This window comes from Stegostoma tigrinum, chromosome 12 (assembly GCF_030684315.1).
Source record: "Stegostoma tigrinum isolate sSteTig4 chromosome 12, sSteTig4.hap1, whole genome shotgun sequence".
Classification (NCBI taxonomy): domain Eukaryota; kingdom Metazoa; phylum Chordata; class Chondrichthyes; order Orectolobiformes; family Stegostomatidae; genus Stegostoma; species Stegostoma tigrinum.
The window spans coordinates 58,864,051-58,888,892 of record NC_081365.1 but is presented as its reverse complement, the minus strand read 5'-3'; the positions used below and the strand labels follow the sequence as shown (position 1 = coordinate 58,888,892).

The window sequence follows — 24,842 nt, the reverse complement described above, 5'->3', positions numbered from 1 at the left end:
GTGAATATTGGAACATGACAGGTTTATGTTCTGTGATTTTATGTATATTCAGATTGTTCCACCTTTATGTTCTGTGTTATAGATTGGGAGATTGCCACAGTTGCTTTGCTTCTGGCTGGAGCAGCCATCATTATCATTGCCTTTCTGGTGGCTCTGATCTCAATCTGCCAGGGAACTCGCCGGAGATTCTACAGACCTGTGGCTGTCCTGTTGTTTGCTGCAGGTAATTCACTAATCAGTCTGACTCCTACACAACTCGTATGCTCATATTAAATATGAAGAGATGTTGTAGAGTGTGGAAATGATACTGCTGCATGCAGTCTTTTAGTTCTTTGCACTACCAAGTTTCAGCTGCATATGTTTTTGAAAAAACACGTTGATTTTTAGAAACGTGAAATAGAAAATATGTGGAAAGAAAATTGTTAATAAGGTAAAGTTAGTTTGATTTTCACTTCTGTTCGTGAAGCATGGGTTCACAGGTGCTGATGACATCCTTGACTAAGGAGCCATTCATACAATGTGAAGCAAGACAATGAGCACTGGAGGATAGTCAACTGTCAGAGAATCACAGCTAACCCCAATCCTGTCCTCACTCAACATAAACCCATGCTCTTCTGCAATAGTGATTGGGAGCCATCGTCAACTTTCAGAGCTAGGATCTGTGATGCTGTGTTGCTCCCTTCTTGGTCAAGAATTTAAGTATACACTGTTATGTCTGCAAATACTACCATCTTCACGCTCCCCTCTAAGCCCCACAGTATCCTGCCATGGAAATATATTGCAATTCCTTCACTGTCACTGGGTCAAAATGCTGGAATTCCCTCCCTAGTGGCATTGTGAATCAACCCACAGCAGGTGGATTGCAGCACTTCAAGGGGGCAGCTCACTACCACAGGCAGTAAATGCTAGCCAAGTAGCAATGTCCACATCCTGCAAAAATGAATTTTAAAAAATTATTTTGAACATTATAGTGGGAATTTCTTCAGCTTGTGAAACATAAAACTGTCTGAGCTAATATATTTGTTTAAACAGGCACCATATTGTTTGTAGGACCCTGGCAGAAAGCTGCTACTTTTCATTTCACACTTGTGGCAAAATTGTCGAACAAATATTGCACAGCATTATGGTAAGATAAGTGTTGAGCTGTCACTTGTGTGAAATTCATGATGTACCTGCAACGTACTTTCTGTGTCAGAAATACTTTCAAGTACTCTTATGAAAGATGTCGGAGCAACTCCTTCAACAGCCCACACGTCAAAAGTAACCCCGCAAGTTTCTGTTGCTGAATTTTCAATGGCATTTGGCTTCGTCTATAGCCTACCAATATTTTTCTCCAATATACTGTGCCATAGTGCTCTGTATTATTAGCCCCAGTGTGAGTCCTGTATAATGCCCATCGACGAAATAGAGAGTTTCCATCACCCTTGTGGATTTTGGGCCCTTTCTAATGTTGCTTTTTAGCAACATTCAGCAAAGCGGAAGCATGATAATGCTGCCCTCCCTCCCCCTGCCCCAGCACACTGTCAGGAGTGCTGTGGAGTCAAAAAGAAACCAAACAAAGATAAATGGAAACATTGGCCAGAGATACAATCAAAGGAATTAAGGGCAATAAAATTCAAGGAAAGCACGATAAAGAACAGATATGTTGAGAGAAAAACTGTCGATGGAACCAAAAAGATCAAAATGAGAGTGAAGGAGCAGCAAAGGTTGAAGAAATCAAAGCAAATATTACATAGCGTGAGACAAAGGGAGCAATTTTAACTTCTGGGACCAGTACCAATGTATTGGATCAAAATTCACATGGCACCAGGGTATATTCCAACAGATTTGTTCAAAATCACAAGCTTTCAGAGCTTTCAGGTGCATTGAGACGACAGCACAGAAACACAGTTTTTAGGCAGGGAGATGAAGGGCAGAGAGATCAAAGGTGTGAGTGGAGTGAGCAACCTTAAAATGGTTAGCTGACTGAATCTTTAATCATTCATATATTCTTGCATTCTAAAAATTGCAGAAGCAGGGCATGGAGAACTCTGTTAGAAAGGAGACACAAGTTTCAATTGATTAAGATGCATATTCCAGAGTCCATTTCAAGTCACTGCCTGGAATATTTCAAGAGACTGCTGGACATGTATATGGTCACAGAAATTTGAGGGTGCATACATGAGGATCAATGGTCGGCACAACATTGTGGGCTGAAGGGCCTGTTCTGTGCTGTACTGTTCTATGTTCTATTCCAAAATTCAAACAGGCAGAGCGATAAGAATACACAGTAGATGACACCTCAGGTCAGACACTGAATTGTAGGTGCAAGGCCTTGCCCAGAAATGTCTGAGTTTTAACTTGGAATCAGGCTGGTTTTATTCCAAAAGCAGGAATTTATAAAGTGCCACACTGACTGTGACAAAATAGAATGTATTTGCAAATAACCAAAACCTTGGATGAAATGATTCACCCCATAGGTTTATGTGTGTATCTGTGTGTGCTTGAGAGAGTGGTGTGTGTTTGAAAGTAATAATTAATCCACAACTGTACGAACTAATTAAGGTAGAGAGATGGTAACAATTTATCCAGGTGATGGTGTCAAAACAGGACAGCAAGAAAGATTTTAGAGATACAGAACAGTGTGGTGGGGTCACATGTAGCATGAAATGAACTTAAGATCACAGTTGAGGCTGTCTTCATGGGTATGGAACTTGGCTATCAGTCTCTGCTTGGCGATTCTGCATTGTTGTGTACCCTGAAGTCCACCTTGGAGGATGTTTGCCTGAAGATCAGAGGCCGAATGTTGTTGACCGCTGATGTGCTCCCCCACTGAGAAGGAACATCCTTGTCTGGCGATTGTTGCACTGTGTCCATTCATTCATTGTTGTAGCGTCTGCATGGTCTCAGCAATATACCATATCTCAGGGCATTGTAGCCTGCAGCATATGAGGCAGACAACATTGGCCAAGTCACATGAGTATCTGCCGCGCACGTGGTGGGTGGTGTTCCCACGTGTGATGGTAGCCTCCATGTCACTGATCTGACCTGTCTTGCAGAGGTTGCCATGACAGGGTTGTGGCCAATTGTTATTCTGAAGGCTGGTTAGTTTGCTGCGAACAACGGTCTGTTTAAGGTCTGGCAGTTGTTTGAAGGCAAGAAGTGGAGGCATAGGGAAAATCTTGGTGAGATAGTCATCGTCATTGATGACATGTTGAAGGCTGCGAAGATCATGGGGTAGTTTCTCCAGTCCAGGGAATTACTTGACAATGAAGGGTTCTCTATCAGGCGTTCCCTATATCTGTCTTCTGAAGAGGTCATTGCGGTTTGCCACTGCGGCACGTCGGAACTGATGATCGAAGAGTTGATCATCGTATCCTGCTCCCATGAGGGCGTCCTTCATCTGCTTGACCTGTCTGTTGTATTCCTGCTTATCTGAGCAGATCCAGTGTATGTACAGGGCTTGATGGTAGGGGATGGCCACTTAAAGTGTTTCGGGTGGACGCTAGAGAAGTGCAGCATCATGAGGTTATCAGTGGGCTTGCGGTAGAGTGAGGTACTTAGATGTCTGCCCTTGATGGAGGAGAATGAGATGGATCCTAAAGATTAGTCTTATGGTGGGATGATACTTGTTGACATCACTATGCAATTGTTTCAGTGATTCCTCGTCATGAGACCAAGGGAAGAAATTGTCATCAATCTATCTGGTGTATAGCATTGGTCGGAGGTCCTGCACAGCAAAGACGTCTTGCTCAAACTTATGCATGAAAATGTTGGCATATTGGAGTGCAAATCTGGTCCCCAGGGCTGTTCTGTGTGTCTGGACAAAGAATTGACTGCCGAAGGTGAAGATGTTGTATGCGAGGATGAAGTGGATGAGTTGTAGGAAATTTGGAAATTGGCAGTTGTTGGTATTGAGTACTGAGGCTGTTGTGTGATGCTGTCTTTGTGGGGAATGCTGGCGTGGAGTGCTGAAAAGTCCATTGTGATGAGGCATGTTGCAGGTTTGACTGGTCTGAGGTACTGAGTTTCTGTGAGAAATCTATAGTGTCGCGACAGAAACTGGGGGGTCCCTGAACAATGGGTTTCAAAATGAGCTTGACGTAGCCAGAGAGGTTCTCACATGATGAAACATATCTCGGGACAGTGACTTGAAACAAATTCTGGAATTTGCATCTTAATCAATTGAAACTGACAGAGTTCTCCATATCCTGCTTCTCCAATTTTTAGATTGCAGGAATACATGAATGATTAAAAATGCAACAGGAGGTTATCAGTCAGCCATTTTATGTTTGTTCACTCCACTCATACCAGTTGTATGATCCTTTGATCTCTCTGTCCTTCCTCTCGCTGCCTAAAACCTCCGCTTTTCTGTGCTCTCCTTTTCACTGCACCTGACGAAGGGGCTGCTGCGCTCCAAAAGTTTGTGATGTTAAATGAAGCTGTTGAACTATAACCTGGTGTCATGTGATTTTTGACTTTATCCACCCCCGTCCAACACTTGCATCTCCACATCCGAATATAAATGTATGGTATTGATTCATCTGCACTTTTTAGAAATCTGTCCCAATTTACATTCCCAATCAATCAGATACCCACTTTTGCAACTTACCCTCAGAAGGACATCCTGTAATTTTGGGTGAAATTTTCCATTTCCCACATCAGTTGGGAAAAATTGGATGTAGTTTGAAAGCATTCACAAGTGTCACTCCCCTCAAAACCTGCAGCCATTCCTTCCACTGTCGGCAGAATACAAGCTTTTCCTGGTGAACGTAATCCACAATTGAAAAGTGCAGCTGGCTCTAAGTGTACTTCACTGTGGCAGCACATCTTGCAAGGTCCCACGTTTGTAAACGACTAGCACCACTTTAACTAGCCCTGCACTTTTCAGTCAGTCTGTACCGTTTAGAAGGGGAGGAACATTCTGCCTGCAGCTGATGATCCAAGTGTCTGGAGGTAAGTAACTGGGCAGGAAAGACATTGAAAGATACCACAACAGCATGGAGAACATGCTTCAAAATTTTCATACGCAGCATTGAAGACCTAGCAGTTGCACAGGAAGAGAAGACCCTTTCGAGGGACACTGCAAAGGCAATGAGAACAGAAACCTGTTGAGATTGATGATAGCAGTATGGCTCAGAGAATTCAGATACAGCGCGCTAGATACTGTGCAGGCAGGGTAAAACAGGTTTGCAAGAATATTGCTGCCCTGGCCCATAGGAAGTACCTACATAGCCTTCTTTCATGATCCAAGTTTTCTAAGGCCCTGAGAATCTAGTCAGCTGGTGTTGACAATAACAGTACAGTTAAAATGCAACTGTATGGCTTTGTTAAAGTATTTAAATATATAGTTACCTCAGGGACATGAATTGGTTGCCTGTCACCCAGCTTACTTGGTTTCAAGCAGAAGGGGACCGATTGTGTTTTTTAAAATATTTCTAAACTTCTATCCCATTCTCAGGGGAAGGGGAGGTATAAATCAATCCCTTTACTTTCTCCTTACTTTAACATGCCTTTTTCTGCATGTATTTTTCCTCTTGCTTTTATTCCTCCATATTTTCTAAATCCTTGTGGATTTGTTTCGATTCCAGTCTTATCTCAGCCCTTCTATGGTGTCTGGCCTCCTGCTCAACACCAGCTTTGCATTATTTAAGAGGCTTTTCTATCATGTTTCCATTTCAATTTTTAATTGTCAATTTATTTTTCCATTGTGTTTAGCCTGATATCTTTTTTTAAATGATTGTATCATTTCTGAAAGGTGCTTTGCAGAAAATGTGGCTATTAGCACTCTTATTCTTCCATATATATTGTAACCTTGTGAACTGTTAATTTTATTTTGAATTGCCATTTCTATTTTTGTCTGATTGAGCCAATGTTATTAGTTAAAAACAATATATAATATTAGAATAGTGATAATACAGAAATGATTTAATGATGACTGAATATGAATGAATAAGCATTACAATATTAACAGTGAAGAATATCACATTAGAAATGTTATAACTTCTTTGCAATTTTTTTAAATTCCAGAGTATGCCCACTATGTTTTCTTCTGTCTTGAATTGGGCAGCATTTTACTTTTCACAGGCACTTGTATCTAGCTAGCTGTAAACTTGAACAAGACTTCCCCTTGTCTCTGTACTGTGTTTTGTGTTGAGAATTCAGCTGTATGACGGGAGCACCTGAACAAGCAGCTGCTTTAAGTGGTTGGCTTTGAAACAGTGGACAAGATATGCTGGGTGGTGAATAACTCATTACTCAGCTGTTTAATGACCATTTTTGTTTCTCGATGACAGATCACCTGCTACCAATGCAGTATTCAAATTAGCTATCAGTGAAGTTACAATTTACAAGTAATTGAAATAGATCTCCGTTTCTTGTATTCAACCCACTGTTCCATGAGGTAGAAGGTATGCACATTTTGAATCTCAATGTCACTTACATTTCAGTATGGATAGAGTGAAAGTGGTGGCACAATTCTGAAGGACATGATAAATTTAGCATTATAGTCATTATCATTTATGACTTAGGCTGTGATCTTTATTGGAAATTTCAAACTATTTTTAATCATTCAAAAAAACCAGATAATTTACCTCTAGGCTTTGAGCATGTAGATGATAATGTTTCTCAAGTTGTCCTACTCATTTGCAGGGAAAAAAAATGACTTTCGGGATGAGTAAAACTATTCTGAAAATTCTCAAAGCTTAAAATAATGACTGAAAATTGATATGACCACTGCTGGAATATTTCTCCGTGCTTTCTCCTCATGTACCTGTGAGATTAACAATAACAGTATGCAATACAGATGTGAAGGAAGGGTACAAACGTAAAACATACTGTAACTTTATTCTCTCAACTTATTGCTTCTTCTCTTTCCAGGTGTTACTAGTACGAATTGTCCATGTTTGAATGGATACACCAGCAGATAATTATTTGTTTAATATTTTATTAGTTTAGGCTGAGACAATTTCATTTCATGACTCCCAGAATAATTTAACCAGCTTTGTTTAAGTGCCAGAATTAATTATGTCTGAAATATGCACTTTTTAAAATATTCACTTAACCTTTCAAGTTAATGATGTGTTAGTGTGGAGAAGAGTAGAGAAAAGAACAAAATGTAACTGTGTACAGTGGAAAAATACTTGCAGTGAAAAATTGTTGCCTTTAGTCCTGCAAGGTAAATTTTTCTGTAATCCAAGAATTAACTAAAATGCCATTTTAATTTGCAAATTATACATTTTAGCAATTCAGATTTTTGAGTGAAATGATTTTCCAATCCATTTTTTTGTGCAGACAGGATATTCCTTCAGGTATTGCCCAGCTCCTGGAGACATGTTGTGTTAACCTCTGAAATGAGGATATAAGCCAGTCAAAGCAATACAGTAGTATTTATGAGCAAAAGAGTTGAGTTGCAGACATCAAGTAATCTCACTTCGGATATTTCTCTACAACAGCAGCCCTGTTTACATCTCCCCTGATTGAAATCTATATTTTGGGACATTCCTCATAAGCTTGGAGTACAGTTGCTGATGGTTGCAACAGATCCATCATTGTCTGAATATGGCACAGGTTCAGTTATTGCTTTAAAATGGCAAAGTTACTAAAGCAAAATGATTTGAGGTTAAAAAGGCATGTAGTTCATCAATGCTACAACAAACATTCCGTTACCGTGACCATATGGTCAAGAACATTACTGAGTAGCCACAAAGCACCCAGAGCGCAATATAAATAGCCAGCATTCATTTTCCATATCAGTACCCATGACATTTGTGAAAAGGCCAATGTTGCCCTGTGGTCAGAACTTAAGCTGATTAGAAAATTAGCAATCTGGGCCTCAAGTAGTCAACTCCATATTCCTCCCAATACTATGGATGAGTGTGAAAATTAGAGGAAAAAGCAGTTGAATGTGTGACGAGTAAGAGGGTATAGGAGAGAGGGCCTTGGATTTTCAGGAAGATGGAATTGATACAAACCAAATGGGTTTCACCATCACAGAGCCAGAACTCATTGTGGAAAATGATGCTAATGCTACTGGGGAAGATTTGAACCAACTTGGCAGGGATGTGGGAACCAGACCATAATATCAGAGAGGCATACCAAGGTTCAGAAAATATTGGGAGCAATAGAAAACACTTGAATAGAGAACAGTGAGCTAACAGGTGGGGTCAGGGTAAATTAATAATGTTTAAATCTGGTTACTGTACGTGCATGTGAAAGATGAAGTGTGCTAAATAAAAATGATGAATTGTAGGTGCCCACAGCCATCTGGAAATATGATGTGCCTACAATAGAAGCAATTACACTGCTCAATGTAGTCTATGTCATCTAGAAGGAAGAATGTTGAGGAACAATTTTGCAAGAGTTGCAAAAATTATGGAGTAGATATAACGGGGGACTTAAGTTATCTGAATAGAGTTGTGATAGTCACATGTTTCTGGATTATGCTCATCAATATTTTCTACAGCATAACATTTACAATTCAACAAGAAAGAGCAAAGACTTGGTTCTTGAGTTTAAGCTTAGCCAATTAGATTCAATGTCTGTAGGAGAATATTTAATTGGTAGCAATAATTTTATCAAAAGAATTAGGCTGACTAAGGAAAAGGACATCGCAGAATCTACAGTCAGAATAATTAACTAGTAGAAAGCCAACTTTGATGGAATAAGATAATAAAATGTGAGGCTGGATGAACACAGCAGGCCAAGCAGCATCTCAGGAGCACAAAAGCTGATGTTTCGGGCCATGAAGGGTCTAGGCCCAAAACGTCAGCTTTTGTACTCCTGAGATGCTGCTTGGCCTGCTGTGTTCATCCAGCCTCACATTTTATTATCTTGGAATTCTCCAGCAACTGCAGTTCCCATTATCTTTGATGGAATAAGAATGGATCTAGGCCAAACAAATTGGAGTCAAAGGTTAGCATGAGAAACCATAAAAGAAGAGGTAGTTCAGGGACAATGAGGGTATATTCCCTTGAAAGTGAAAGGCAGAGCAAACAAATCCAGAGCATCGTTGATTTTGAAAGGGATAGAAATTAGGATGAAGAAGAAAAAGTGTGCTCATGATAAGTCAAGTGAACAATCCATTTGAGAGCCATGCTAAATATACAAAATTCAGAAAATAGGTGAAAAAAACAAATAAGAGAAATCAGGAGATTCAGGGGCAGAGGTAAATCTCTAGTAGCCATCACTAAGGAGGAAATGTTGGGAATGTAAAAACTTCTGAAGGCGCATAAATCACCTGGACCAGACAGACTACACCCCAGGGTCTGGAGGAGATAGCGGTGAAGACATTTGTGGTAACCTTTGTGATCACTGGAGTTAGGAAGGGTCCTAGAGACCTGGAAAATGGCTAACGTAAGAAGGCACGAAGACAAAAAAAACTGGAAATTATAGGCCAGCTAGCCTAACCTTGATTGATGGTAAGATTCTAGAGACTATTATTAAGGATGAGATTGTGGAGTACAAGTGCATGGCAATATTGGGCTGCGTCAACAAGGCGTTGTCAAGGGGAAGTCATGCCTAACAAGTCTGGTGGAATTTTCTTTGGTGAGGTAACGAGCAGCTTAGACAAAGAAGAGCCAATGGATGTGATCTATTTGGACTTTCATAAGACTTTTGACAAGGTGCTAAATTAGACAAGAGCCCATGGGGCAAGGTACTGGCATGGATAGAGGATTGGCTGACTGACAAATGAAACAGTAGAGATAAAGGGGTCTTTTTCAGGATGGCAGCCAGTGACTAGTGGAGTTCTGCATAGGTCAGTGTCAGAACCACAAATATCCACATTTCTCATTAACAATCTTGACAAAGGAACTGAAGGCATTGTTACCAAGTTGGCACATGGCATAAAGATAGGCAGAGGAATAGGTAGTGTTGGTGAGGCAGGAAAGCTGCATAAGACCTTGGAGAGGCTCAGCCAATTGGCAAAGAGGTGGAATATAATATGGCAAAGTATGAGGTTAGGCACTTCGGGAGGAAGAATAGAGGCATAGAGATTTTCTAAATAGGAAAGGCTTCTGAAATCTGAAGCACAACTGAATCTTAGTTCAGGATTATCTTCAGGTTAACGTGCAGGTTCAGTTGCCAATTAGAAAGACAAGTGCAATGTTAGTATTTATTTCAGGAGGGCTAGAATACTAGAGCAGGGATGCACTGCTGAGGCTGTGTAGAGGCCTGGTCAGGCCACATTTGAGTATTGTGAGCAGTTTTGGATTTCGTTTCGAAGGAAGGACATGCTGCCTTTGGAGAGGATCCTTTGGAGAGGAGTTTTGTCAGACTTGTCCTGGGGATGAAGGGCCTGTATATGAGAAGGGGTTGAAAACTCTGGGTCTGTCCTAGATAATGTTCGAAGGATGAAGGGGGAGCTTATTGAAACTTGCAGAATACTGAACAGCCTGGATACAATTGACATGGACAAAGTAGTTCCATCTTATGAGTATGCAGAAACATGAGTCAGAAAACTCTATCTTCCTCAGTATCAGGAGTAAGCACTGGAGAACTGCAAACTGTACGTTCATGTTAAAAAAAAAACAAGATAAACCCAACAGCTACAAGCCAGTCAGCTTAACGTGCGTTATTAATGGTGAAACTTCTAGAAACAATAATTTGGACAAAATGAAAACGGCATAAATGAATAATTTGGATAAAATAATGCAGGTTAATCTTTACTTCTTTTCAGACAATGCTTAACAAGCTCTCTGTCATTTTTTGAAGAGGTAACAGAGGAGGGTTCAGCAGGGTATTGCTGCTGGTGATATAGACTTCCAAAACACATTTAGTCATTGCCACACACCAGATCTGTGGGCAAAGTTATAGTTTATGGAATAAAATGGAATGGTGCCATTTGGAAATGAAATTAGCTGAATGACAGGAAACAGAGAATGGTGGCTAATAAATGTTTCTAAAATTGGACAAAGGTACAGTTTTGAAGGGGAAGCAGGAACAGAGGGACCTGGATATGTATATGCATGAGTCGTAGGTGGCTGTAGTGATTGAGCATGGTTAATAAAGTAAATAGTGTCCTAGACGTGATGAATGTGATCAAAAGTACTGCAGCAAGAAGGTTTTATTTAACTTACATTTTAGGCAAATATGTTTACTAAAAAAAAACGCCGGTGTTGCGCGTCAGTATGATACATGAATCCTGCAGATATTTCTCAAAGTACCACCTGCAGGAGTAATGCTTACTTCAAACAGTTAACTTTCAATTTGTTGTGAATCCAAGTACTAAACCTGAAAGATATGTACTCAAATAGATAATGGCTTGCTGATGGTGAATCAGATGGTACAATGATTTCTGACATTGTAATTTAATTCATTACGTGCGTTAAATCAATGTGACTGTTTTACTGTGATAGGGGGAAAAGTATGTGATATGAGATTAAACATTGTGACTGCCAATTTTTGACTAAATTGTAAATTATTTGCCTGGTGTACTATGTACTTTTACTAGCTTCAATTATATCGCTTACCTTTATTAAAACACCAGAATTACAATAACAGTACAGAAAAAACAGATGACGAATCAGAATCGGTGAAGTGATTGTAGAATATAGACAGAAGTGGTGAGTTCCAGTGTTGTGATTAACTTAGTCAGAGTCTGGCAGCGGAAGACCAAAGCAAAATCTTTTAGACTGTTACACAACCGAACAGCTGAGTCATCCAAAAAGATGCTACCTACATCTTAACTCATCCCAAACCCATCATTGTTGTATTCAATGAGCTACATTCTAAGGAAGGGTCACCGGACCAGAAACGTTAACTCTGATTTTTAGTCTTTCTTATCTCTGTTTTCAAATCCCATCCCAGCCATACCTATAATATCTGTTATCTTCTCCAAATTTACAGCCCTCCAAGATATGTACTCCTTCAATTCTGGTCTTGTATATCCCAAATTTTAGACAGACTGCAATGGGTGGTCATACCTACAGCTGAGAAGGTCCTAAGCTGTAGAATGATCTCCCTAAATCTTGCCACCTCTTTTCCACACTTTCCTCAATTAAGACATTCTCTAAAAACCTATGTCTTTGACAAAGATTTTGGCCATCCCTCCTATGTGGCTTGATGTCAAATTTGTGCACCCTCACCAGCTGAGATTCTGATACCTTGGTGGGTATTCTAGCTGCATCAGATTGGGAGCACATGCTGGTGAACAGATCACTGCTACCTCTCTGCAACTGGCTGATAAAACACCTCATGTGACTGGTATTTGGAGGATTGCCAGAGTACAGGGATCTGCTCAGGCCCAGGTCAGAGATAATCTTGTAGTGCCAGCCCATTAGCAACTTCATACAAATGCACCATCAGACACAGGAACAGCAGGCACATTTGTTGGTGGCTTTGGGAAAACAGACTGAAAGTTTGGAGGGCTTCACCAATGCTTTTAGTACTGTCCTGCCTCTGGCATGGGAGCATCTTGATGCCTCAATGAATAAGTCAGCAGCTGCACTGGAGAGCCAGGTCCAAAACCCACACTGTCTGCACATACGTCTGCACTCTATCAATCTAGCTATTTGGTACTCAGCAGACACAAAGACTCTTGTGACTGGATCTATTGAGGATGATCCGATATGCCTCTATGCGCAATATCAAAAACAAAGCAGCTCCTCAGCACTTGCAATACATTTGCAAATAACATTTGGAAGAGTATACTCCAAACACTGGGACATGGAAACATCCTTTTTGGAGGCAGATGGGCTGCTTCTCCATTGATGTTGCACATTGAGACTCTGATGCAGAGATCTATTGCTCAAGGGTTTTGGTGCACATCCAATAAGAGACTATTGCTGCCACACGTAGAAGAAGGACTTCTCCCACTCCCAAACCCTACTGTGCTCAATAAAGACAGTTTTACACATAGTATAATGGTGTGGAGGTTTTATGGCCAAGGTGTGAAGGGAGAAACGCCTGTACGGTGTGACGGCGATAGCACCGTGTAACTTTGTTACTCTGATAACTCGGGTGATATTTTCCAGGATGCAAAGCATTGCTTGCACTTCCCAGAAATTGGTAAGATTGATTCCCAATATTGAATAATGTGGTCAGGTGTTGTTGGACCAAAATCTTTAGCCAACATGAAAAATCAATCCTTAAAACTCTCAGAACATTTTGTGCTCATTTATGTCCTTCATTAGGTAGAGGTCTGTTTCACGCTATTGTCCTTTGAAGGGCCTCACATTGATATGAAACTATACCAATTCCCTCAGAGAATGAAATGTTATTTTCTCGCCTCTCTCGCTATGGTAGCAGCCATTTTTATTTCCATTGTGTACTTATGATTTGGGTGAAAATGGAAGGAAACTTGACTGAATCCACTTGGAGCCTTGACTGCCTGCTTTTTCAAATGCATTTTGCTTTCTTTTTTCAAGTTATTTCTTTGTTTCGCAGGTACTTTGTAGAAAGTCAAACTTTATTAACAAAGTTTGTGTGAGTTCTTATCTACACTTCCGAACAGGTTTATGATCATTGAATGAGTCAGTTGCCATATCTCCAGTCACAAATGTATGTGTTTAATCACATCTTCTTGCAGTTTCCCCATTGTGTGACCCATGCAGTAATCTGCAGATTCTTATCTGACAGTTCCTTTCTTTCAGCTAACATCTGACTCCGACAAAGCTGTTTGAAATTCTCCAAATTTGTCTAGCCTGCAACATTGATTCATAAGTAAATCTCAAACTATGAACTGCTCCTAAGAATGACAACCTGCCTGGTATACTGGACATCTCAGGAATTGAAGATGAACCTCCTGCACAGTCATTTGAACAACATAAAGGAAAATCACAAGACCCAGAAAACTGTGTGTTTAATTTAATTGCACTTGTGTGCTTACGTTTATTAGTAATAATATTTTGGAGAAGTTGGGGGAAGACTATTTGACTGGTAAGGTAGTTGGATGTTCGGTCACGTGCTGAAATATCCAGGAGTAATTCCAACACAATTAGCAACTCAAGCTGTTTCCCCTTCCTAGTTAAAGATTTGTCTTTGATTTACTCTGTCTCTGTTGCTACCTTTTTTTTAAAATAACTTGCCAGATCCATGTAGCTAGTGTCAGCCATACTCAGGTGCTTCATCAATAAGCTTCCCTCCATCTTTGGGACAGAGATGGAGATGTTCACTGATGATTGTCCAGCACCATTTATTTCTCCTTGCATGCCGATACATTCCATTTACAGCAAGACAACATTTGGGTTTGGAATGTGAAGTGGCAAGTAATGTTTAAGTCACACAAGTGCCAAGCAATGACCACAAGAGAATCTAACCATCACCCTTGCACCTTAACAGTCAGTTGCATTATCATTGCTGGATTCTCCTTACTAGCAAGACTAAGGGGTTACCATTGACCAGAAACTGGACAGTCACACAAATATTGTAGCTACAAGATCAAGTCGAACAACAGGAATTCGGTGATGAGTAGCTCACCTTCTGAATGCCCAGTCTCTCTCTCTCATCTCCGAGGAATGGCATGCATGGAATGGAATAGCCTCTCTTACTGAGTATAGCTCCGACAACCAGCAGGAATGTCTGCACCATCCAGGACAGAACTGATTGGCCGCCTATCCATTACCTTCAACATTCACTTCCTTCACCGCTGACACACCACAGGCAGAAGTGTATCATCTACAAGATGCTTTGCACTAACTCAACACGGTACCTTTGACAGCACCTTTGAAACCGCGGACCTCTCCTACCTGGAAATACATGATTTGGAGCTGTTCCTTCACTGCCATTAGGTCAAATTTCTGCTTGTCTCCAGGGCAGTTGGGAATAGGCAATAAATCCTGGCCCAGTGAGCAGCACTAGCAAAGCCATGAATGACATAAAAAAAATCAACTTCATGAACCTGGAACAGAAATAGAAATAGCTGGGAAATCTCAGCAGATCTGGCAGCAAGGGTGCAGAGAAAGCACAGTTAAAGTTTCAGGTCAAGTGACTCTTCTTCAGAACTGAATGTTCTTCTTTTGAATAGGGGTTTTCTTTACATCATTTGAAATACAGACTTTATATTTGAGTAATAAAAGCAAATTGGCACCAATATGTGCATAAATACATAGAAAAAAACATATATACTGATGAGCTGATATTCATGGTTGGTAACTTATTGGATAGTGGGACTGTAAGGAGCTGCCAAATGAGGCTCATCAAATTGCTGCAGTGCATCATATATGTGATACATACTGCTGCCACAGTGCAGCAGTGGTGGAGGAAGTGGATGTCTACACTGGTGAATGCGGTGTCAGTTAAGCAATACTGCTTTGTCTAAGATTGAATAAAAAAAACACTTACATGAGATGTGGACAAGAAGGACAATGCCATCAGCTGCAAGTTCCCCTCCAAGTCACATGCCATCTTGTCTTGGAGCTATTTCATTGTTCCTTTGATATCACCGGGTTTAGCTTTTTGAAGGTTGTTGCAGCTGCACTGTTCCAAACAAAAGAAGAATATTCCATCACATTCTTGATTTATGCCTTGTCAGTGATGTGGATAGGCAATGCTTTAAATTTATGTTCAATGGAAACCTTCAGGAGGTTGATCGTAGAGGTTTCAGAAATGGTAATTGAATTGGGTGTTAAGGGGAGTTGGTTAAATTTTCCAATTAAAGACAGTCAATGGCCAGTTCTTGCGCAATCCAAAAGTTCCTCCTTAGTCTAAACCTGAATCGTGTTTATGTATCATTTGCATATGATTGGTTCATTATCTGTGAAGTTATAGGTGGTGTCTAATAATACACAATATCAGCAACTTCCCCACTTCTGACCTAAATCTGAGGAAAATTCATTGTTGAAGCAGTTCTACACTTTGTGCTTAGATTACTATCCTGACAAACTGGTGCAACTGTGACTTGGGGCTTGAGATAATTGTCCTTCAACACTCATAACCAAATTTTGTTATGCTGGGTATGATTCCTAACCAGTGGAGAGTTTTACCCTGATTACCATTGACATCAGTTTTGCTGGGATTCCTTGATGGTACACTGATGCTTTTCTGTAATGATGTTTGGAGCCAAGTTGTCTTGATGGAATATAAACTGTGCATCAGTGAACGGGGTCATTGCTGAATAAGTGTCACTGATTGCATTGTAGATGACGTCTTCTGTGACGGATGGTGATGGCTGAAAGTAACTGATGGGGCAGTAGTTGGCTTGTTTGGATTTGTCCTCTCTTTTGTAAACAGGACATAGTTGGGCAATTTTCCACAATGTCAAGTTAGAGTCAATTCTGCCTTTGGGTGATTTCACACTGTTTTATTTTTATTTCATTTCCAGTACACTCATAACCAGCTTGTTAGAGATTTTTGGGGCAGTTAAGTGTCAGCCACATTTCTATGAGTGTCATTTGGATTAGATCATGGAAGGATGACAGAGTTTCTTCTGTAAAAGGTATCTGTGAGCCGGGTGGGGATTTACAACAATCTTGTAGTTTCATGATTACTGTCACTAAGACTAGCTATATATTCCTCATTTATTTAATTAAATTTAAATTTCCCCAGCTGCCATGGTGCAATTTGAATTCATGTCCCCAGCCCATCAATCAGAAATTCTATGGATTATTAGTCCAACAATGCAAATTACAGCAATACTCTCTCTTCCTTGGAAACTTTGAATATCTGTTGTGATTTTGAAATCAATGAAAACAGGGGAAAAGTTTTGCTTATTGGAAACTTCTTTCAAGAATATGTTTTGAATTGATTCCAGAAGAAGAAAATTCAAGTTATAAAGATGTAATGATATGTTAGGGAACATGTCAGATTACAAAGATACTGCACTGTTGAGTAATTGGAAGATTCTTCATGTCTCTGAATCCACACCCAACAACTTCAGTGCTGATCCAGTAAATAAAAACAGGAGGAGCCTGACAAATGTGAGCTGTCTCCTTAAATGCAGCAGTTTTGTCATGCAACAACCAGATGTCTACTGTTGTGTTAGAGTTCAGGATCAATGCTAGTTTGGGAGCAAATCAATTCAGTGATGAAAATAATGGGCCTGAGAGAAGCAGCACACAATTTTAATCCTGAGCAATGTGGGATTTAAAGGAAACTGTTGTAGGGCAGGGGTTAGTGTTGAAACAGCTGAAACTGACAGTACATATGTTATCTAATGAGAATATATTTTCAAATGTGAATAGTATGGTGATGTATAACATGCTGTAAAACTGACATTGGCAACCACATCCACTCAAGTAACTACACTAGACAGCAATAGTCTAGATTATGTAAAATATTCTGCACATTCAAGAGTTTACTGGAACACCAAAGAGACAGATAAGTCACTTTTAGGTAAGACAGATGAAATAACTCCACTGAGGCAGGTATCCAATCACCAAGTCACCCCTTATTTTCATGTGGAAAGTCCTCGATACTGATCCAGCTCTCCAAGTGAGCAGAATCTCTGACACTGCTGTTTATATCTGTCAGCCAGGCTTCCCGATTGGACCAGATTAACAGCTGCAATCAGGGAACTCAGCAAAGAGTTCCACATGGTTGACCTTGTTGCAGTCACTTTGGCAGAGAGAGAGAGATATGTAGGCAACTCAGAGTAGGGATAGTACAAAGAAATTTCAAAGTTTTAACTGTTTTTCCTAAATTTGCACCTGGTGCTACCTTTTTGGTTTTAGTAGAGGCACATAAGGAGCTACATTGACTGCTCTGCTTTGACCGATAAGATGCTTTCTTTTTTTCACTTATGGGACGTGAGCATTACTGGCTGGCTGGCTGGGAGTTCGCCTATTACACAATAGTTGCATCCTTGCATGACCTTGCGCTATAGAAAATCACCATCGAAAATCACATGATAAGAAAGTTGCTATATCTGTACAGCAGCAAGTTTGTGTTATCCATATGGTGTCCACTATTCATCAACTGTGTTCCAGCCAATTTGCTACAACCAAATATAGAAATTAGCAGAACTATCTGTATTGCCTGTCCCTAGCTGCCCTTGACAAGGTGGTGCTGAGCCACCTTCTTCAACTACTGCAGACCACTAACTGTAGGTTGACCTACAATGCCCTCAGGGAGGTATGCAGATAGGCCTAAGATATGGTGTATAAGAAATGAAAGCCAGGAGGTCTGGGTAACGGCGGAGGCTTCTCCCCTTTGTGTTCCCCAAGAAAGGTGCTTGCGAGCTGTGTTGCATAAATATTGGAAGGACTGGATGCCTTGAGCCTTACTTAGCAAAACGTTTAGACTGAAAGGGGAAAGTTCCACCTAATATGTCTGAGGCCGTATGTAATTGTGAGCTTTGTGACCTGCAGAAAGTTACCTTCAGTCCTTTGGAACTCCCTGGTATCCAGTGGTCATAAAGGAAAAGATGTATAACTACAATGGGAAGTACTCATGATGGAAATACATGAAACCACTTTAGGATAAAGATACATTAGACTTAGGTGCAAGTGTGCAATTTTGAAAATTGTGGATGATGTAAAATTTTGAAGTACTCTGAACTGCAAGGAAGATCATAATAAAACTCGACAAAATGAAGACAGGCCCATATAATGACACTACAATGGACAAATTGTACTTGATCCAGAATTGCAAAGTCACTCATTTTGTCGCGGGAATGAGGAGGGCTGATATGAAACAAAGGGCACAAGTAGAAGGGAGTGAAGGAGCTGGGGAATCTGGGCATATGATATATGCACAATTCTTTGAACACAACAAGGCAGGTTGAGAAAGTGGCTAATAAAGAAAAGGAGATCATGGGTTTTATGAGTAGATAATGGTCTCAGCTGACGTGATTACTGGAAAAATCAGACCCTGAACTGATGTATGCTTCAATAGAGATGGTATGAACTCCAGATGCTGGAGTCAGAGATATCACAGTGTGCAGCTGGGGAAACACACTGTTTCTGAAGAAGGGTCCCGATCCGAAACGTTGGCTTTCCTGTTCCTGTGATGCTGCCTGGCCTGTTGTATTCCTCCAGCTCCACACTGTGTTATCTCTGGTTCAATAGAGTTTCTTTTGTTTTAATGAGTTGATCATATACTGAAACACGAATATACAATGCTACAGATTTGGCTTTAGAGATAAAACCGAAGTTTATTTCACAAAAGAAATGAAGATAAAATAGTTAAGCAAACTATTTACACCTAACACAAATGTAAAGAGTTTGAGACACATGGTAAAATGCAATCCCATTAATCCCAAAGCACTGTTTTGCAGTACTCAAATCGGAGAGAATTCCCTTCACTACTCCAGATCAGGTTTGACTTACCTGTGTTTCACTTCCCAGTTTTGAGCATCAGATAGCCTCTTCCTTGATTCATCATATAACTGAGCATGGATTTTCTCACTTCTGGTCTGGAGCATTCAAACTAAACTCCTTGCACTAAAGTAACCTCTTTCATAATGAACCTAAGCCACCTCCTTTTCTCAGGAGCAACTATTTTATACGACCAGCTTCAACCAAGACCTCTGAAAACTGCCCCCATCTAAAACAGAAAAACTGTTCATCCCCTCAAGCTATGGGTGTTTCCCATCATCAACAGAGAAATTTAAAAAAAACCTTGATCTTCAAATGCACAACTGGTTATTTTCTTCATTTGTAAAAATTCCCATTAGCCTGCCTGAACATTCTCCATCAGACTATTTAAAAAGAAAGCAAAACTACAATGGCTGCAGAAATACCTGCAAGTTAATCATTGAACTCTTTCAAACTTACAGAAAACCCATGTACAATGGGTCAAAATTCTAAAATCCAAAATAAATGATATTAAAACATGCATAATTCATACACCTTACATTATACCGCATGGCACAAATGCAAGAAATTTATAATAAACCAGTATAAGGAACTGGTTTTATCTCCACTGGGTAATAAGCATAGTGCTAGGCAATACGCTTTATAAAGGATGTGAAGACATTAGAGAGAGTTCAGAAAAGATTTATCAGAATGAGCCCACGAATGACAAACATTAGTTATGTGGATATAATCAAATGCAGAGGTTGTTATCTTTGAAGAAGAGAAGGTTAATAGGAAATTTGAAGGAGTACTTCAAAATTGTGAGGAGCTGGAAGAGTAGATAGGGAGAACCTGCTTCTGTTTACAGTAAGATCTTGAATCAAAGGGTATCAATTTAAGGTAATTGGAAATAAAACACAAAACTAATATATACCGCATGAGTTTAGGATGTGCAATGCACTGCCTGAGCATGTGGTGTAGGAAAATTCACTTGTTGTTTTTGAAGGACATTTGGACAATCATCTGAAGAAAGAAAATTTGCAGGCTTTGGACACAGGCTAAGGAGTCAGATTAAGTGAGTCACTTATTTTTATGTTCTGGCTGAATGGTCTCCTTATGTGCAGTACCCAATCGATGATGGAGTGACCTATTGATCTTATGAATGATGCCTCAGCACCTGTAATCATCTCAAATTAGTAACTGTCTTCTTGCAGTGTACAGAATTAAGTGCAAAGTTGATTCCTCAAGTTCAAAATCCCATCTCACTGTGATAGGATTTTTCTTTGGCATGGTTGCATTTCACTGTTTGGCTTGTGTATGGTTACATTTCCCAAATGATGTGTGCAGTATGTATAGTATATGTACTTTGCTTGATTTTCAGATCAAAAGTGCATTTGTATTCATGACAGCATACATTTAAAGATGCGGCATTTAAAGACGATTCATTTGTCCCACTTGGTGTCATTTTAAAATTGCAGAGATACAGACGTGAACAAAGTAAATTTTAATTTATTCCTAATCACATTATTTGTATGTGATTACAATGCAACTACATGGACTGAACAATATGGACAGAAAAGTTCATAGTTGAAGAAATTATTGTGGTTTAACCATCTCAGATAGGGCAGCAGTGGGCATCACAAGTAGCTTTGACATTGTTGATTTAAGGAGCAGTCCAATTTCACATGGGTTTCCATGTTTGGTATCTCTTGTCTGTTTTTGCACATTTGGTTGCTGATTGACAGTCAGATTGGATTCAGAAAGATGCTAAGCTGGGGTTTTGCATCGTGTCAGGTTCACAACCTAGATCGATAATCATGAGAAATAGAGAAACATAGAAAATATTTGCAGGAGCAGGCCAAACAGCCCATCGAGCATGTGCCACCATTCAATATGATCATGCTGAAACAATATATCTCAGCTTAACTAAACACTTCCAACAAAAGCCTGCTTTAACACAGCAAAATCTCCCAAAATGTTTCTCAGGAAAGCTTCCTAATAAAATTTGATAGCAGGCTATAACAGGAGATGTTAGGTACACGAGAGGGATATTGTAAGGAGCAACGTAATGGAAGAAGGTGAGAAGAAATTCCAGAGCACAGACCCTTAGCGATTGAAGGCATTTTCATCAATTGTAGAATGCTTATAACAACGTTGTTCAAATGGCCATGATGAGAGGAATGCAGATGTCCCCCAGAGACTTTTAAGACTGAACAAAATCAGATTTAAAACAGAAAAATGGGAGCTTCAGTCTATACCAATGTATGAAAAACACATGGATCCTGATGAAGATTGTTACATCATTCATCTGGTGCACAGCTCTTATGAAGGACTGAGATGGTGCCCGTATAATATACAAATAAATCAGATTATGAAAATCATCTCAATAGTCTAAAAATGCTCAAACAATGACTTGATGTGCATTTTATGTTCAATGCATAAATTTCTAATTTTAAATGTATATCTACCTTGAGATGAGTGGGTAAGAGCAGAGAAATTGGACTCACTTGAGGCTATTATTAGATTTAGCAACTCTCTAGAAACAAATGGGTAATAATAACTATGGAAATTGGTGTGTAGTTAATGTATTTAGTGATCTCAACCCAACTGTCATATTTAATAGAATATATACAAGTGGGACAAAGACCAGGTGGCACCTGAAATAAAGCCTTGAACATTTTTTGACAAATTACTGTAATGATAATGATATTACAAATTCTAAGATTAATTTTTAGCCTTTGAGTGAAAGGACTGCAACTTTTCACATTGTGTTATGCACCGTAGAGTACTGAAATAACAACACTGAAACATTTCTCTATTTTGTTGCTGAATGTTATAAATAAAATGTATGTGGTTGAACACAAAGTAGAGACCATAGGGTCTGCAATACCAAAATATTCCATTTTTCTTATTTGTAGCGAAAAGACAGGTGGCTGTTGCATTAACCACATGTATTTTTGTATAGTTGTTCTGCAGGTATGCGGACTCATTTTGTACCCAATCAAATTTGTGGAAACCGCTACCATGCGAACATATCATGAATTCAACTGGGGATACGGCATTGCCTGGGGAGCTACCATCTTCTCATTTGGGGGAGCTGTGCTTTACTGCTTAAACCCGAAGAACTATGATGATTATTACTAGAGTAGAACTGATTCCACTGACATACTTAAAGTAGAGCTCACCACTTATGCTTACTTGCTGTTCTTTCAGTTGAAGTGTGGCATTTAACCTACTCTATCAATGCATTATCCACTTTGACTACAATGAAGATAATCGCTTTAACTCCTGCACCAGGCTTTAAAAAAGTTCTGGAAAAAGTTATAGCTGTAATGTTTGTACATTGGCAGTTTTACATATGGAGAGCTGGAATGCAGACTTTTGGTAATGTGTCATTATCTAAGAAGAATCACAGAAGAGCTTGGCTAAGAGTGAAGATTACTAAATAAAAACCACAGCTGCAAGATGTTAATTTCGATCTGTCTGCAGAAAAAGAACTTGCCCTCAGTATGATAGTTTTGTGTTCCCCATATTGAGGTTGGGAACTTATGCTTCTTTTTTGGATTTCGTTCAGATAATGTAACATCTGCTGATTGCTCTGTGGTAACTTAAGAAAAAGTGCATGCTTGTATCCATTTACCATTATTCAGCAACATCTTCTGTAAACTTCTCGTGTCCTAATGCAAAGTAAACCTCTATTACTCTTGTTTATAATTATTACAATGTGTTTGGAACAACAGTCTAACTGCAGTGTTGAAGTTCCATTTGTCTTGTCAAACTAAAATTGCAGCATTTTCTCTATCATTTTATTATGCCTAAAAATAAATTTTATGAAATGACTTTAAAGATTAAAAAACATCAAATGTCTGTGTACCTGGAAGCCTCTTGATTCAGAAACCCGGATGAGCATTTTGGTGAGGTGGAATGTCAGAAAAGAGCTTGTATACTATTCTAGCATTCTAATTTATTTGAGCAACTACTGTATTTTTATATGGACCTCTGCACACAATTTCCTGAATCTTGTATAGTGTTCCTTAAACTGTGCCTAAAAATACTTATTTTGACTTACGTCCAAGATAAATATATTTCCAGCTATGTGTTGCTTCTTTCTTTCTCTGTATCTTTCCTTTTAAGAATAAATAAAGATCCATAAATATGTTTACTTATGATAAAAAGACTATTTTGGGAAAGCAAAGATTTTTTGTTTTGGCTGTAAAATATGGCATCTATACAATGAATCAATAAAACTGTGCAGAATAAAAGACCTACTTACTTAATTGATCATTTTATTATTTTCTAATGATAATTACATATGATATTGTACAGGTTTGGTTCTATGATTTATTTTAAAACTATTCTTATGTGTACAATAACAGAATATGCTGCATGTTTAAACTCTCATCAATATTTCCTTAAGTTGTGTGTAGCAAAATTGATGCTCTCAGCAACAAACATTCCCTTGGCAAATATACTAACTTCAACAAACAGGACACATGAAATAACCGATAAATGCGCTCCTAGCTGTACCAACTGTGGATGCTGCCGTACTTTTTATAATGGAACATAATTATGCTCATATCACTGGCTGGAAACTTGCCTCATGGTTTATTGCAATCACCAACTGGTAAAATACTAGCACTGCAATTTGTTTGCAGCAAGAGTGATAACTTGCAAAGCAATTTCACCAAATTAGTCTGACAGGAACACGAGGCCCAACGAGATTGTTCAACCATTCAAATCAATGCCTGATCTGTGCTCTTGTTGTATTTACCCACTTTTGCCTCATTTCCTGTTAAACCTTTGTTTGTTTTCTCATCAAACAATTTCAGATTTAAAACTGAACAACTGATCCAAAGATAATGTGAGAGAGCAAGCGAGAGGATGAATAGGCAGGATGAGAAGGGGCATAAGGTAAGAAAGTAGGGTGGATGAGGGTAGGTGGGCTGCTTGGCAGGTAGATGGGTGGTGGCTGTGTCGAGTCAACAGGTGGGCCAGGGCATGAAGTGGTAAATGGTTAACTGTGTTTGAGATGAGCTTTCAGGCGAGTTTCTAGTCAGATTGAGTCAGGTACTAATTGAGTTGTGAGACTAGTCAGGACTATTTGAAGGGGTGTCGTTGAGCTGTGGAGATGAGTCAAGTTCTGTTGGGGGGGTGTTTATGGAGTTGGAGGTTAGGAGAGTAGCCATTTCAGGTTGGGGGTTGTCGGGAATCTGGGGATGCTAGGGAGCTAACAGTCTAGTCAGGGACTCGATATTGAGACAAGTGTTTGAGATAGTTACTGTCCATACTGAAACTGTCCATACTGAAAGTCTCCAACATTTCCAAAGATCTCAGGCTACAGGGGAATTTGTTCATCAGAAGTTCAAATTTCCTGGGCAATTTTTTAAAAATTCATACATGGGATGAAAGCATCATTGATTGAACATTTATTGCCCATCCCAAGGAGTCAACCACATTGTGGGTCTGGAGTCACATACATGTTAAACCAGGTAAGGATGACAGTTAGCACGGCACATTGACCATGCGGTTAACTCAGCCTCTCCTGCTGCCACCACCGACGTTGTCACTTCCGCCGACACTGTTTACATCACTTCCTGCTGCTGCTGACCAGATGACTGCTACCGCCGATATGGTCACTTCCGCTCCTGAGACAGTCTCCACTCCTGCTCCCAGCTCTAGCTGTACACCCAG

At 39.6% G+C, this 24,842-nt stretch overlaps 1 protein-coding gene across 1 annotated transcript in view; it reads left to right on the top strand.

The window, feature by feature from the left end:
* tmem47 (transmembrane protein 47) overlaps nucleotides 1-23,437 on the top strand; it is a 46,109-nt gene extending 22,672 nt beyond the window's left edge. Inside the window, exons 2-3 of the mRNA XM_048541262.2 lie at nucleotides 83-223; nucleotides 22,117-23,437. Of these exons, the coding sequence (XP_048397219.1) occupies nucleotides 83-223; nucleotides 22,117-22,295 (320 nt within the window). The 3' untranslated portion in view covers nucleotides 22,296-23,437. The remainder of the gene's footprint in view (nucleotides 1-82; nucleotides 224-22,116) is intronic.
* Nucleotides 23,438-24,842: the final 1,405 nt, after the last annotated feature.